At 35.3% G+C, this 16,546-nt stretch overlaps 1 protein-coding gene across 1 annotated transcript in view; it reads right to left on the bottom strand.

Annotated features, from left to right (window-relative positions):
* Positions 1-12,487: 12,487 nt before the first annotated feature.
* The window catches only part of FAM174A (family with sequence similarity 174 member A), a gene marked incomplete at its 3' end in the record, with an annotated part of 35,140 nt that continues 31,081 nt past the window's right edge, over positions 12,488-16,546 (bottom strand). Inside the window, exon 3 of the mRNA XM_082650486.1 lies at positions 12,488-12,993. Coding sequence (XP_082506612.1) covers positions 12,990-12,993 — 4 coding nt within the window. The remainder of the gene's footprint in view (positions 12,994-16,546) is intronic.

Genomic DNA, 16,546 nt, shown 5'->3' with positions numbered 1-16,546 from the left:
AGGCTGACTCAATCCCAGATGTAGGTTCTGACTAGACCAAGCTACCATGTTTACCCATTCCTCTTGCTGGGGAGTGGCTGAAGCTTGAAAATATGACAGAACTTTGGCCAATAAAAGAAAGTTTTCTAAGTGGTTTCCAGAAACAGTGGAAACTCTTACAAAGAGATAGTGGTGTTATGGTACATCTTTTTTTGCCTAGATGTCTGCATATGGCTCCTAAAACTGGGGCAGCCATTTTGTATCCATGAGGGAGCTAGTCATAGAAAATGCCAACATTTGGAGACTAGCCAGGGAAGTTGAATGAGCTTTGGTTACTATAAACCACTGATTTAATGGACCCTGGACCAATGTAATGTTGAGACTTTTTTATTGAGAAAATAAATCTTCCTTACTGGTTTATTTGGGATTTTGTCGTTTGTGGTCAAAAATATTCTGAGAAACCTGAAATAATAACTATTAAGTAATCACATACCTGGTTTTCCTTTCAAATTATGATCAATAACTTTGAATAGACATTATGTACCACTGAGCACTGAGCAATCCCATATCCTTCTTAGTAATTTTGCTTTTCTACTGGCTCAAATTGCTATTTTATACCATCTCGCCCCTGCCTTTTTTAAAAAGATTTCCTTATCATTTTCTTAGCTCTGTTCTTACTGATTATGTTATCAAAATCAAATGTGCAATCTCTCATTTTTTCATGACTAATTTCTCAATCCTATCAGTGTCTGTGTTCAACTTCCCCTTCCCTCTTGTTGCATCTAAAGAAAATTTTGTGCTCCTATAAAATATCAAGCCTTCCCCATTGAATTCAAGATCCCCATAATCCTTGCTTTCTAAAGGACTTTGGTTCCTTCTCTAGGTTCCATTTCTTCACTCTTGTTTTCTATATTGTAACTACTTGATCTCAAACTCAGGATTAAACTTACTTTTTCTGGCTTAAGTCTCCATCATTTAATTGATAGGAATCTAGTAAAGCCACCAGTAAATTTCATGTTCCTAAACTCATTATATACTTCTATGTCATGTTATTAAAACTTTCAGAAGTATCTGATTCAGTTAACCACTCCATCTCTCCTAAAGTATTTTCCATTTTCCTTTCTCAGCCATTGTGTCACTAACTCATGGTTTTTCTCTTTTAAAAAAATTCTTTTGTGTATCCTTCTCCACTAAACCTTTGAAAGTTGAAGTTTCTCTGAGCTCAGTCTGGGGCCCTCTACTCTTCTAAATCTATACACTCTCCCTAGGTGACTGGTGACCCCATCCATCTCTAAGACTTTTTCAAAATCAAATATTACTTGCACAGAAACATACCGACTCTTTTTCTGCAGTCTGTAATCTAAGAACATGCATAACAGAACTCTTTACAAACTTTGTACATTGAGGTTCCTTGGACTGTGATCTTATGACTTTTATTCTCTAAATTTATATAATCTCCCTAGGTAATTTCATTTTCCACCCCAAAATAAGTATTTTCTTTATGTCGATAATGCACAACATTTTTATCTCCAACCAAGAGTCATGGATTTAGATATCATTGCATTTTGGCAATACTCAAATTCATATTTTACTACCTCTGTGTTCCTGACCCAGACCCAACTGTCTACTTGAGATCCTTACTTGCCCATCTCATTGAAATCTTAAGGTCAACATGAGCAAAATGAAAATATTGATTTGGTCAATATTGGTCACCTCCCCCTCCCTCACAAAATACTTACTTCAAACCTAATCTTCTGTTAATTTCCCGTATCTCAGTTACAATACTACAACTGACGCAATTACTAAGGCAAAAAACCTGGGATTCATTTTGACTTCTCCTTTTTTTATCTCCCCCTCCAATCTATCAATAGGTCCAGTTGGTTTATATGTCTAAATCGTATCAAGTATCCTTTTCTTAATCCATTTCATTTCTCACCACCTTAGTCCCATACACCACCTACTTATTTCAGAAGCCTCCTAACTAGTTTCTCCAATTTTCTCTTACTTCACTCCAGTCTAGTTTCTATCTAACAGCCAGAGGGATCTTTTTAAACACAAATTAGATGAGACAACTTCTCTACTTTAAAAACCTTTCCATAGCTTCCCATTTGCATTGCAGTTATAATAAAATCCAAACTTCTTGCCAGGCCTTTATAACTCTGCATAATCCGGCCCATGTTGGCTTTCTAACTTTGCACTAGTCTCTTCTAACTCGTTAAACCCCAGGCAGCCTGGTGTTCTCTCAGTTTCTATAATGGTTCGAATTAGTTTCCATTTAGGGAACTTGACATTGTAATTCCCTGGAATGCTTTCCCACCATTTTTTCACACATCTGTCTCTTTTCATTCCTTTAGGTCTCATTTTAAATGTACCCTCTTTGGGATGCATTTCTTAAATTCCATGCTAAGTAGCTTACCCTGCCCCTACCAACACTTGTCTAACATAGCAACTAGGTATTTCTTTCACAGGACTTATCAAAATCAGTAATCATTTTACCCATGTTTGTTTACTGGCATATTGTCTGTCTCCCTTATTGGAATATAAACTCTATGTGAGTGGAGATCTTGTCAGTCTTTTCACCTTTAGGCAAAGTGACTAGCACATAAGTAAGTGCTTAAAAAAATTTTGTGGAATTAGTGACTAAATATTGACTCAATAGACTCAATAAAGTTATCCATGGCCCAAAGAGAAATGTGAGCTGATAAACTTGTTTACATAAGACCTTTATAGCTCTCCCAGAAAAATCCTGAGATACTTTCTAACTACTAAGTCTTAAATTTTCATGCAACTTTAAAAATATTTTAATACTCAGAATTATTTATATTTAAGCCATGTCTCATTTCAAAAAGAAACTTCAAATCCCTGAAGTACCTTTTCAAAATAAATACAGAAAAACTTCAAATTGAATAAAAACTTGGGAGATTGCTTCAAAGTGAAAATAATCTATAACAGCAATAAGTATTACTATTCTTGAGAATTACAACTATTAGTGAGAATTGGTTTCATGTAGACACTATGCAAATAACTAGTACTTGTACTATTCCTATATGGTTGTCACAGTAAGCTTATGATGTGGTATTATTATCCCAGTTTTTCAAAATAGGGATACTAAAGTTTATAAAAATTAAGTAATACCCAGGGGCACACAGCCTGTGGCATATGAACTCTGACTATTGAACCTACTGTGTTGCATTTGCCACTCTGCTATGTTGCTTAACCAGGAAGGAAAATACAATAAAAAACAGGTGTGGCAGGGCTTCCCTGGTGGCGCAGTGGTTAAGAATCTGCCTGCCAATGCAGGGGACACGGGTTCCAGGAAGATCCCACATGCCGCGAAGCAACTAAGCCCGTGTGCCACAACCACTGAGCCTGCGCTCTGGAGCCTGCGAGCCACAACTACTGAAGCCAGCGAGCCACAACTACTGCAGCCCACGTGCCTAGAGCCAGTGCTCCGCAACAAGAGACGCCACCGCAATGAGAAGCCCGCGCGCAGCAACGAAGACCCAATGCAGCCAAAAATAAAAAAAACAAAACAAACAGGTGTGGCAGATTCTACACATCCACTTGCATCCTTTTTAGCTTGCTTTTCTGTAAAATAGAGGCTGTAAAGCTAAAAACTACAATCCCCAGACTGCTTTGCGATACCAAGCAGAAGTTTGGCAATAGAATGAAGCAAAATGAGTCAGCCTTCGGGCAGGGCGATCCGATCTTCTGGCATGTATAATCAGAGGTATGTTTTTCTGGGGCAGCTGGAGAAGTTTCTGTTATCAAGTTCCTAGTGTTATAAGTGTTAGGTGACAAGCCATGGTAGCAGTAATGTTTCTCTGTGAACAGGTTTTTCTCTGGCTCTTCTGGGGATTTTATGAACTAACTATTGCTAATTAAATTATTTAAAATGCATTGTTCTGCACACAAGCACTGCGACTGATTCAGTAATTGTTACTACAAATAAGTAACAGGGACTAAAATATGGACTTGACTTAATGGAGAAAGTGGAAAGATGAAAAGTCAACTCTTAGATACTTGACACTGGAAAATTGGTCACACTTCAGATACAATGGAAAATATTTGGTCAAATTGTTATCTGATGAACTTTGTTGAATCAAACTATACATTGACTGAGGCTGTACTGTTGGGAAGAGTGAGGACTGATTGGAATGTTGGCTAGTGCTAGCTCTATTGCCACCTTTAAGAAAATTCTACAAGAGCTAGATGAACCCAGGTGAGAGGTAGATAGCTTGGAAGCACAGATGGGAGGAAAGGCCACTTTTGTAAGAGAAACACTCTCTTCCTACAGTGTAACATCTATATTGGCAGAGAATCCCCTAATTTGGGGCCTAGAAACAAACAAACATATTTCACACCCTAAATAGAAGCCATTGCAATGGCAGCAAAGCAGCAACCTTAGCAAGAGATAAAACTGGTAGGCAGCCAGGCAAATGCAACTAGTATGAAGGCAAAAATGCGATTAAGGATTTGGCCTTACCCCATATACATTATTTTAAATTACTCCAAGGCAATGACCATTAAGTTAAGGGAGGGGGAATGGGCAGAATGTAAAGGCTATTCAGTAAAGAGAATATTCAAGATTAAAAACCTTCACTAGGTAAGATCTTTAGCTACAGTTACATCTACAGGATACTGACTGGACACAGGTAATCTCCTAACTTTCGGACAAAACAGTAGGTGACCAAACACTCAGTCTAGATTGCAAAATCTTGTGACTGTCATTGCTCCACTAAAAAAGGTATGAAACAATTCCCAGTCTCCCCCAACACACAATAATAGGCAATTGCTTTTGAAAAGTACAACAGCCTGAAGTATCAGATCTGTGCAGCATCTCAGCAGAGCCAGGGACCATAAAAATGGAATGAGTACAAGATTGGCTGACCCAGAGCTTACTCTGCCACTAGTTCAGGGAGTCCTTGCTATTCTTATCAGCAGAATTTGAAAATGTCTATGGATGTTACTTCTCTGTATTTTCTTAATCTTATCTTTTTCCAAATGGAAGGTTTCATAATTGTTAATCTATACTTTCTCCAACATTGTGCCTATTTTGGGGACAATTTACCTTTTAGTTAATAAATTGCCAGACAGCCAGGAACTACACATGGCCCTGCTGGTGAAATTACCTATCATCAAGATTACATATCTTAAACTTTGATTTGCATGCAGCAACTAGAAGAGAGTTTGAGATGTCTTCATTGGAAAAGAGGTGGCTCTATTCAAGATAGCAAATGTTGTTAGTTCCCTACCAAATACCCATTCCCTTCTTCCTCATTATAACTCCTATTTTTTGTGTGACTGATTTGACTGATAGGATATAGCAGGAGTGATGGTCAGGAATTTTTGAAACCGGGTCATATGAAACCTTTTAGTTAGACAAAGTTTAGTAACGACATGCTCCAAGTAATGTAGAAAATAGAAAATGGTCCTAATGAACTGATATATCAGGCAAAGGAGATTTCCAGGAAGAATGTTGAAAGTGCCAATTGTTTTCTGTTAGATGAATAGGATAAGATACAGATAGAGAAAGAATGAGCTAAAAAAGACAATATTCAGTGTTTTATAGAAGAATTTAGAGGGAAAATAAAAGAGATAGGATTTATTGGGCTCAGAAATAGAACTGTTTATCATCTCCAGTCTTTGTAGGCAGCAAGAGGTTTCTCAAAACAAGAAATGTCTTCAGGGCAAAACTCAAACCCAGAATATTTCTAATAACACGTAACAGGAGAATAAATTTCAGTTCAATGGTGCCTTTAGAGCACACTTTACTGACACCTCAGAAACATTTCTGATAGGGCCTTAACCAAAACAAAAAAGCTTCTATGACTATCACAGAGTGTCTTACAGAAAATAGGGCTCCTAAGAATATTAAGGATATAATTCCACACTATTGAGTCTTTCAGCCTAAAATAAAAGAAAAAGAATTGTGGGGATGGCTTTTGTCTAATAGAGTGAACCCTAATAAAACTGGACTGAAAGGAATAGAAGCAATTCACAATAAAAAAGAGCCCTTGGGGACTCCAACCTTCTAAAAGCAGCAAGTAGGCTGAGAAAGCTACTCAGCAGCAAACATAGGCCAGTTCTAAATGAAAAGAAGGGAAGTGATAGAGAGCATAGCCAGAAAACTAGAAGGCAGACCCAAGTGTCAGACTCATTCTCAGGAAGCAGGACTCAGCCTCAATCAAGGAACTGGTGACATGTGCTCAGCTAGATTTCAGCCTTTTGTGGATGAGTGACTGCTATGTGCCTCCTGTCAGACCCCGCTCCCTTTTAAAATCGGAGTTGTTGTTTGCTTTGCAAATTTCATACCCTTGTATCACCATTGTAATATTGTGTTGAGTAGATAACTTACTGAATTTACTGAGCAGATAACTTGTCTCTTTAGTTCCAAGATCTTCCATTAGAGAAAAATCATGCTTGAGAAACTGCATTTGAGAAACTGGACCCTCATCATCCCCTGAACATCATTTAAATGACAGATCCTACACTTTAAACCAATGTCATAATGGAATACAACCTGGGAGATATTGTAGAGGAATAAGTCTATTTTGCATGTGGAATGAACGAACATGAATACTGGTAGCAAGAGAACAGACTGTGGTAGGTAGTCTTCAGAAATGGTCTCCACTGATCCCTTGTCTCCATGCCCACACATGCTGCTCCTCACATGACAAGGTAGGCTGTAATTTCCTCCCCTTGAATCTGAGGACACTTTAGTTATTTTCTTGACCAGAATATGTGTCAGAAGCAATATTCAAAAACACCTGAGACCAGGTCATTAAAAGTCTTGCAGCTTTCATTTTTAACACTTACTCTTGGGATGTTCGCTCTCAGAACCCAGCTGCCAGGCTATGAGAAGCCAAAGCCATATGTAGGCATTTCAGCTGAGTTCCTGGCCAACAGTCAGCATCAACTGAGCCACGTGAGCGAGTCACCTTGGACTCTGAGCCCAGTTAAGCCTTCAGATGCCTCCAGCACCAGCCACAGTCTGACTGCAATCACATGAGATATCCCAAGTAAGGACAGTCAGTTGAGCCTAGTCAATACACAGAAGCGTATGTGATGATGATAAATTGTTTTAAGCTACTAAGTTTTGAGGAGGTTTGATGTGAAATAATAGACGGTAGGAACACCTCTTATCAGGACCAGCCATGTTTCTTCTGGTCTTTTCCTCCTTCCTTTTGCAAACAAAGGAATGATGCCTACAGCTGGAACAATCATCTTAAGCCCATGAAGGAAATACCAAAACATTTTTAGAGACCTTGACCCTGAATTCCTTGAGCTATAAATGAAGCACTATCAACCACAAACTTCCTGACTTCAACACATTAGGAAAAAGAATCTCCTATTTGGGCTTTTGGTTACACACAGCCATGTACACAAACATACTCCAGGGATGAGGTGAATACACAAAATGATACCATAACGTGTTGTACTTCGCTAAACAGAGGCTGCTGGTTCAGCTTTGAGTTTTGTGCAAAGAAAAAGAATCAGTCACACAGCTACAAAATTGCCAGAGTATATAAAATAAAAAATCAAACTAGCTGTTCAATGGGAACCCAAACATTTCTGATACTGAATTGAAGTAAATATCTCTCATAGATCCTTGTAAAAAAAAAGATATGGTGTGATGCAGTATACAATTTACTCATTGTTAACAAGTTAAATATGACATATCTTTCACAGCTATATATTTTTATAACATCTCTCTCATAATGCCAGACAGTCCAAAGCAATTCTACAAAATGAAAAACAATGAAGTTTTACAGTTGTTGGCAGTCCAAATTAATCTAAGAATAAAATTCAGAATATAGAGAAAGTGGTGGCCAGTGATTTCTACTATCAATCTTTATAAAAACCTTCTTGCTACTAAGCTGTTGATAAATCAGTCTGATAAAATCCAGCAGTATAAGTATTGCATATAATTAAAGATAGACACAAATGCTGATGTGGAGATAGAGTTAGCATTTTCTTAAGAAAACTGAAGAGCCTAGTTAGGATATGTACGTAGATAGGAGATTCTAATTCAATCTGGAGATTGGCTGAGATAGTAACCAGTAACAAAATAAGGGTTTTCTCTTAGAACATTTCTGTTCATTTCACAACAAAAATGGCAAACTAATATACTAATGATCAAGCCCATAGAGTATATGTCCAATAATTTTAACTTGGAAAAAAATTAGATTGGGTACTGCCAAGTGTCCTCTTGGACTGTATGTATATATGAACATGGTGTTGATTTGGATACAGGAGGTGAGGGAAATGCTAAGGCTGACTTTCCCTCTGGTCTCTGTACTAGCAACAGAGTGACACTGAGTGACATTTATGACACCTTTATAACAAATGTATGGAATTTCAGAGCATAGATGTGAGGCAATAAAATCATAGTATGACCTTATTTTCCTACTGTTTGTCTCCCTGTGCCTCAATTTCCTCAACTCCTCAAATTTATTTTATCTTTTTATTGTATATACATTTATAAACAACCTTATCCTTTCTTTGGAAACTGAGATTTACATTAGTAAAAATAAATTTCTTAAACTCATATTCAGTAGGCCATTCTGCTACTTTATAGCTGTTTGATTTGGAGCAAATTCTTCAAATTTTCTGAGCCTCAGTATATTTGTCTGCAAAATGAAAATAATAATCTGAAAGAGCTATTGTGAGGACTGAATGAATTAACAAGTCTAAAGCATTTAGCACACTTGTGTTGTTAGTCTGAACTGTTAGTTATATGTGGAGAATAAGAGACTGTGGAAAACGAAATACGGAAGACAACTAAGTTGAAGAAAATGATGGAGCCAGAATACAGTACAAATCTGTTAGTCTCTGAAGCTCTGCTCTTAATCATGATGTGGTTAATCTTCAGACTGGTAGAGGATCTCAATCTGAGATTACAACAGAATCTTTTATGGAGCTTTCTAATTGTACAGATACTTAGGCCACTCCCTATGCTGATATAACATGAATTCTTCAGTGTGGGATCAGCACATGTATATAGTTTTTAAAATTTCCATAGGCTAGGAACCATCATACTTTCTGCAGAAAAGAAATCTTATTTTTTAACACTTCTATAAAGAGTCCCTTTGGTCCTGCTAATAGTTTTGACTTTCAGGTCCCCAGATATATTTGTTTTTTATACTGTGTACATCATAAAGGAGTTAAAAGTAAATAAAACTACGAACAGATATCCAGAGTGGGTTTTTTTCTAGGAATAATGTTAAGTACCTTGATAGGCAACTAATTCAGGAACAGTAACAGTGGACCTTTATGGATGCTAAAAATAAGTTTGATTGATCTACCCCTCAAAGTCTATTTTACCAGAAAGTTGAAAAAAGAAAAAAACTCAAAACTATGGGATATTGTGAAATTAAATTCACTTATCCATATCTTGAAAACAGAATATTGAAATCCATTAGAAAAGATGAGCCAGAGAATTGGAATGATTACTTTTTGAAGCCCAGCTTGCCATATTCCAAGAAAGAAATAATTACCAACAGAAATGATATAGAGTTTATCTTCTCTGAAAGCCTACACCTATTGATTTTACCTTAGATCTTAGGATTTGTTAAATCCATAGCTCTGGGCATGGTGTAATGCAAATTTGACAAGCCAAGGGCATCTAATTAAAGGTCACATGTTTGTTGCTTAGAAACAAGTATATCTGCAGGCTTCTTGGACCTCCTTGACTACACTGGTGCTTGTCTACCTAAAATTTAGGTCATTTATCCACAAGAAGCTATTAGCCCACATGAAGCCTACTGGGTAAAATACAGTTGGAATTTTAGGAAGGGAGATTAGACCATGCACAGATGAAGAGTAACAACAGAGTCAGTGGGAAATATACGTAAAACAAAGAGATAAGAGCTAAAGTCTGAAGCTTAAAGATTGCCATCCTTCCTGTTTTGGAGATAAAGGATTAAAAAACAAAACAAAAAAAACAGCCTAATCACCCTATGTAAAGAACTTTCTTCAGGCTAGTGGGCGAACAGAGTCAAAGGATAAAATATATTCCTAATCCTTTTTAAGTAATGAAAATAGGTATGGGGCCAGGTTGCCCTAAAAAGGACCCTGGCAGATTAAGAGGAATAACTATCAGAGATGTTTGCTTACTTTGCTTCAAATGCCTATTTGAGAAAAACGCCCTAATTTTGCCTCATCCCTGATGACATGAGTATTGAAGGAACCTGTATAATTAGAATGGAGAGAAATCCAAGTAAAAACACATATATTTAGAGTCAGATGAAAAATAAGAGCCAGAAACCTGGCTAGAGATCCTATACTATGCTCTATAATAGGATCTTTTAATGAAATACGCAGCATCCATTGTTTCTTAACCAGCCAGACAGACATGAAAGTTTTGGGGAAGGTCCCTCTTCTATCTTCTTCCCTTCTGCCTTTACCTCTTGCCTTGTAACATGCTATTGATACAGGCAGGCAAAATATATTATAGACTGTGGATTTAAAAATGTTCAACTTCTGATGTAGGGACTGATGTGAAATTACAGGGACTATCAAACATCTATCTTAGTAAGTCAAGCATAGCGTCTGTACTGAGAATAATTTTTGCTGGATTTTTATAAGTCACTGAGGATAAAGCTGTTTATGAAAGCCATCCTTGAAAGTGCTGGGATAGGCTGAGGAGTATTGGGGAAATAAGTATTCCAATCACACATGTTTATGAAATGGATTATTTTAACTACACTCATCCCTTCAATAATTTTTCTTACAAGTTCTTTTACCTTACAACATGAAACAATTTTTCCTTTATTGCTTCACTTTAGAAAGTAAATTAGGTAAAACTATATTGAATAAGCAAATACGAATAAAACTAAAATTAAAAGAGAAAAGAAAGAAAGAAAAAAAAAGAGGATAGTTGATTAAAGGTAATAGATTATATCCTTGGTAAACAACTAAACTCCAGAACCAGCAAGAAGCTGATAAGGTGTAGGTTGAGTACCCAACCCAAGGATTTGATTTCACAGTAGTAGTTACTTGCCTAATAATTATAATTATGAGAAATTAGGCAGAAAGAAGTGACTTGATTTTCTAGCCACATGCAGTGGTTGGTCAGGCTTCCAGATCAAGTGTAGAACAGCTATATACTCCAAACCTATTCTTTCCCTCCATTTACTCCCCTCCTGAGCTGTGAATGCAATTACACTAGTTTCCATTGATCTCTAATTTTGGTTAGACTCTTACTAATAAAACAGCCAAAAGGAGGTACAAAAGGGAAAGGAGAATAGTTAACATGTTTTCAAACATCAAGATATCACCAGCTATTTTATAATGTGTATTTAGCTTTGTAGGTGAAAATCCTAACCATTTTATCAGCATGCCTGTTACACATCTAATGAAAATTTATTTACATAGCTAAATAAAATTTTGTGTACTATCTGGCACTTTAATCAAAGTGTGACTTATGATGATGATTAAAATAGATTTGCAGTTCAGGAATGACTATATGAAAGTAATGAAATAAGAGCGTTTTTAACCAACATGTCAGAATTTCACATTCAGTTAAAAGATACTCTTTTTAAAGTAGTAACCTAGAGAAACTATATATTTCTTATAAAGTTGCCAGTTAGCATGTAGGTAAAATGCCAACTAAGTTGGCATTTTAAGTGGCCAAATACTCCAACTTACCTCATTGCTAGAGGATTACCTAACCTTGCCTTGCTGAACTCTAGAGTGGCTCCAGGGTTTGTTTTGGCCAATAAAATGTAGATGGAAATGAAATATATCACTTTAGGGCAGAAGCTTGTGAACTAGCATGCAGTTCACCACATCTGGACATTTAGCTACGAGGCAGTATTCCAGGCAGAGGTTTCTCCATCAGCCTTGGCCCTGGAGAAAAGACAATGAAGAGCAGAATCACAGTCCATAACAAATGGGCAGGGTAATGAGAAATAAATCTTTGCTGTTAGTCCACTGTGATTTGGGGACCATCTGTTACTACTATATGACTAGCCTATCCTGACACACACATTTAAATTACCTCCATGGCCCCTCTTGGCAAAGGAGTTTGTGACCCATACTTTTAAGTTCTCCTCTAATTTTTAGAATGTGAAAAACTGAAGCTCAGTAGTGTTAAATACATGTTCAGAAGATAATGAAGTCAGTCTCTGTATCTAGGTCTGTCTGACTCCAAGGTCTATACACATACTTTAATTCCTTACTCTCCTATGTCATAATGTGATGGGAATGTTTTCACCGTTACTTTTCTCTCTCTCACAATACTGTAAATATATTAAATGGCTTTGAAATTCACTGGTTTCTGAAATATCTAATCAAAGTAGTATCATAATTTAACAAGGAAGTTGCTAAAATACAATAACTCTTTTTGACAGATTTTTCTAGAAATCAAATAAAATACATATGTTAATATGTAATTCTATAGTGTTGTGTTTATCTTGTAAACACATTCTGTACCACTTTAAAAGTATTTTAAATCATATTTATTGTTTTGCATACAACTCAGACATTTTTAATATTCAAAAAACCCAAATGCAAAGTAATAAATTTGGCTTCTTTTCCCCACAAAAATGGGAAATACATCTTGGTAAAGAAATTTTTAAATTGTTTTTACACACCAGTTGTTTGTTGGGAATTATAGTTCCAGGAAAAAAAACAAAACAAAACAAAACCTTAACTGGCCAAAAAAAAAAAAAAATTAACTGATTAGTATGTAAACAGTTTACAATAATAAGGTAAGCAAGAAAGAAAAACTGATCAGAAAATACCCTGCTTTAAAGTAATTTTCAAATTTCTATTATGGTACAATTTATTCCCAACAACTCTGAGCCCATTAAGAGCACTTCTACACAGAGAAATACATAATAAAATGATACAGTATTTATTGCAACAAGAAATTAATTAAAGGTTATCATAATATATGTAACTTAAATACCCCCCCATTGATAAAGTGGCTTTTTATTCCTTAAACATAGAAATTCTGCTCTTCATTGTAGAAAGATGAAGTCCTCTCATCAAAAGGCACATTTTTATCTGCAAGGAAAATAAAAATACTATAAATGCCCATACTGGAACAAATTTAAACACATTTAAAAATATTCCCAAAGATTTGAAATGACAGAAGATAATGAAAGTATTTAAGGAAATGATAATGAATGGCACCAATAAAACACATGATTACTTTGTCTATATTAATTATATCAGATAATATTCTTCAAATTATAATTCTAACTTTTTCAAAGGAATTTTATATATAATTATTGTGAGTAATTAAAGGCTATTTCATAGTCATACTAAAGTTATATCCTTATATAATATTCATAAACAACTTTAGTTGACTTAAGTATACAATGTAGTTATTTATGTATAGTTTCTATAAACACAATTCTTAACTGATCCTATGTCTAAACCTTCAGAAATGAGGATTAATTGAAGTTGCAGGCCTGGAAGTATATTCAATGAAACAAATAAAAAATGCTTTTAATATTTATAATACAGTTACAAAATTTATCCATACAGAAGATAAGGTTTTCTCTAAACTATATAATGGGCAAATTTGCCCATTTTCTTACCTTATTGACTAGTTTATGGTAATATGAGGCTATATTTTCATCACATATTTTTATAGACTTTAATTCTAATTATACATCAGGCTTTACTGCTACTTAATCCAAACCATAGATTCCAAGAAACTTCTGCTAATAAGAGCCATTACAACCAAAAGCACGTAGTCCAACCAAAGCCAAAGGTGTGCAGATTTTACTAACTTAATAAACCGTCCTTTATAATCATCATTAACACATAGAACTTCACTGGAGATACCTATGAGAATGAGTAATACTCTCTTCCAACTTATTGTTCTGTCTGAATCTTTAGTAAGCAATCTATAATAGACCTCTAAATGATTAGATTATTACAAGCTAATGAGATTCTAATAAATTTTAATTTGAGGGTAAATTTAAGCTTTTTAAAAATATATATTGAAGGTCATTAAAAAACCTGCTACTCATGAACAATAAATAATTCCTCGGAATTCATGCCTATATTTAGTGACACCCAACTCCAAACCCAACATTTCTCTTTTGCCAGTTGCCAAATTTAACCTTCAGAAAATACTCTGAATAGCCAGAGTGACATATTATAAGCTGTCTGCTCAATATTTATTATCTCCTTTCTGTTTGCTAATAAAAATACTGATTTTTTTTGTGAGCAAAGTAGGGTGGCAGTCTGTTGGGGGGAAGGGGAGAGTTCTGAGAAATTTTGATTTCCTGATAAAGAGACAGATGTGGCTTGGGTTCTTGCCTCTCACTATTTTGTTTTCTGGAATACAGATGTGATGGCTAAAATGGAAGCAGCCATATAACCACGATAAAACACATCAGAAAAGATTTGGGAAAACTGCATAGATGTAGAGATCCTGTAATCAAACTGCCATTGAATAGATGCCAGGAGTCAACTCCTGCATACTTCTTATGATAGGAAAAGACTTTCGAGTCTCTGTAATTCTAGGTTCTCTACTACTTGTAGCAAGAAATAGTCAATCTAACAGAAGCAGAAAGTAGAATGGTGGTTACCAGGGACTGAGGGGAAAGGGAAATGGGGAATTGCTACTCTAAAGGGTATGAGTTTCAGTTATGCAAGATGAATAAGTTCTAGAGACCTGTTAAATAACATTGCACCTAAGGTTAACAATAGTGTATTATGTAACTAAAAATTTGAGAGGGTAAATCTCATGTTAAATATTTTTACCACATGTTTTTCTATGAGGTAAAGCAAGTCTGTAGTATCAATACATTTTATGGAAACCTCAGTGTGAGTATTTTTCAAGCTTCAAGAATGTTCTGTCTCTACACATTATGCAATGATACAATAAAAAAAGACATTTTCAAGGACAAACTAAGAGCTCACTGGGAAAATCTTAAACTATCAAAATGGCTATTAAACCAAATCAAGTTTGAAAGGAAAAACTGTCCTAGTGTAGTCAAGAGTATTGTTATTCTTTGTTCATTTAAATACATTTGCAAATATTAGATTACTGGAGTTTTTTTTCCTCCCTGGTCCTTTTAAAGAAGAGATAATATCTTTGGATTTTAAAGAATGAACACTATCTGAGAATGATGGGAAAGGTTAATGCCTTAATAATTGTGTTTAGGACTTTTTCTGTCCATAAACTTGAGGTCCTTGTCCCTGTACTGTCCTGCAGCTCCATTCACATAAATCAACCTTACAGGTGGCTATGCTCTGCGTCCCACGCCCAACTATCCCACTATATACCTCAGAGAGTCTGCAATCCAGACTATCACGGCAGAATATAAATCCTGAACCAAAGCAGTAAGTAAACATTTTATTAAATAGATCGACTGCTATATGAACAGAAACTTGTGATTTAACTGTTCTGTAAGTTTCCATTTGACAGAATTAGTTTAGACCAGATCAGTCAAACACTTTTGTTCTAGGTCTGTACTGTCCAACACAATAGCAATCTGGCAATTTAAATTAAAATTTCAATTAGTTAAAACCCAATAAAATTAAACATTCAGTTCCTCAGTCACACTAGTCAAATTTCAAATGTTGAAGAGCCACATATGGCTAGCGGCTATCATATTAGACAGGCAACTCTAGACCATGTGCTGAGATGAGAAAACAGCATTACCAAACAGAATTTAATGTTACATATCATTTGTTGAAATAATATACAAATTATTCATGTTCTTAACCAATAAGGACACTGTGATGATGAATGGAGCAAGGCAAATTTTCTTCTAAGGCTCAATGTCCACAAAAAAGTAAAACATACAAAAAACCCCAAAACCCTACATGAAGGTTCTCTTTTATTACCTGTTTAAATAATGACAAAGACAGCATAGTTCCCTTTAAATGGGTAAACTACAGACTATCCTACTAGTAACACACACTGGACATCCTTAAATACCAATTTCTATCTAAAATAAGCATTAGTACTTTGACATATTCCTATACATATTCTATTTACTTTGAATAACCTTAGTGTTTATTCTGATAAAATGTTATGCTCCACATTGAAAGTAGTGATTTAGAAATTAGAACTATTTTCAAATTGATAACTGTTTGAATAAGATCTTCTTAATGAGAGTTTCTGGTTAACACACTTATATCAAATCTGCTTCCTGACTATGATATGCTGATGTTAATAACCAGAAAATACTTTGTAGCCAAGTAACATTGAGCACAAATGTAATGAACACATACAATACAATACTAAATTTAATGAAGCAGAATGGAAGTAGCTAAAAAGCAAATATAGAGTTTTTAAAATTACATACTTGGCAGAAATCACTAGAATAGCCTTGAAGTGATAGCAGTACTAGCTTTTAGAAGCTGCTACCAAGATTGCCAAAATGTCCTTTAGTGTACATCAATATAAAACAATAATAATAACTTTACTGTTCAGCAGAAATCAAACAGAATAACAAGGTATTTTTTCCACTTGTTTTGTGTTGTAAAGCACTGTTTTAAACTGCGTTTTTGAGACTGCTTATGAGTATTTATTTCCAACATTTTTTTAAAGAAAAATGAAGGTAATTTTTAGTTAATATACAGCTGTCTC

The sequence above is a fragment of the Grampus griseus genome (assembly GCF_964374135.1).
Source record: "Grampus griseus genome assembly, chromosome: 3".
Classification (NCBI taxonomy): Eukaryota; Metazoa; Chordata; class Mammalia; order Artiodactyla; family Delphinidae; genus Grampus; species Grampus griseus.
This window is presented reverse-complemented; position numbering and strand designations above follow the sequence as displayed.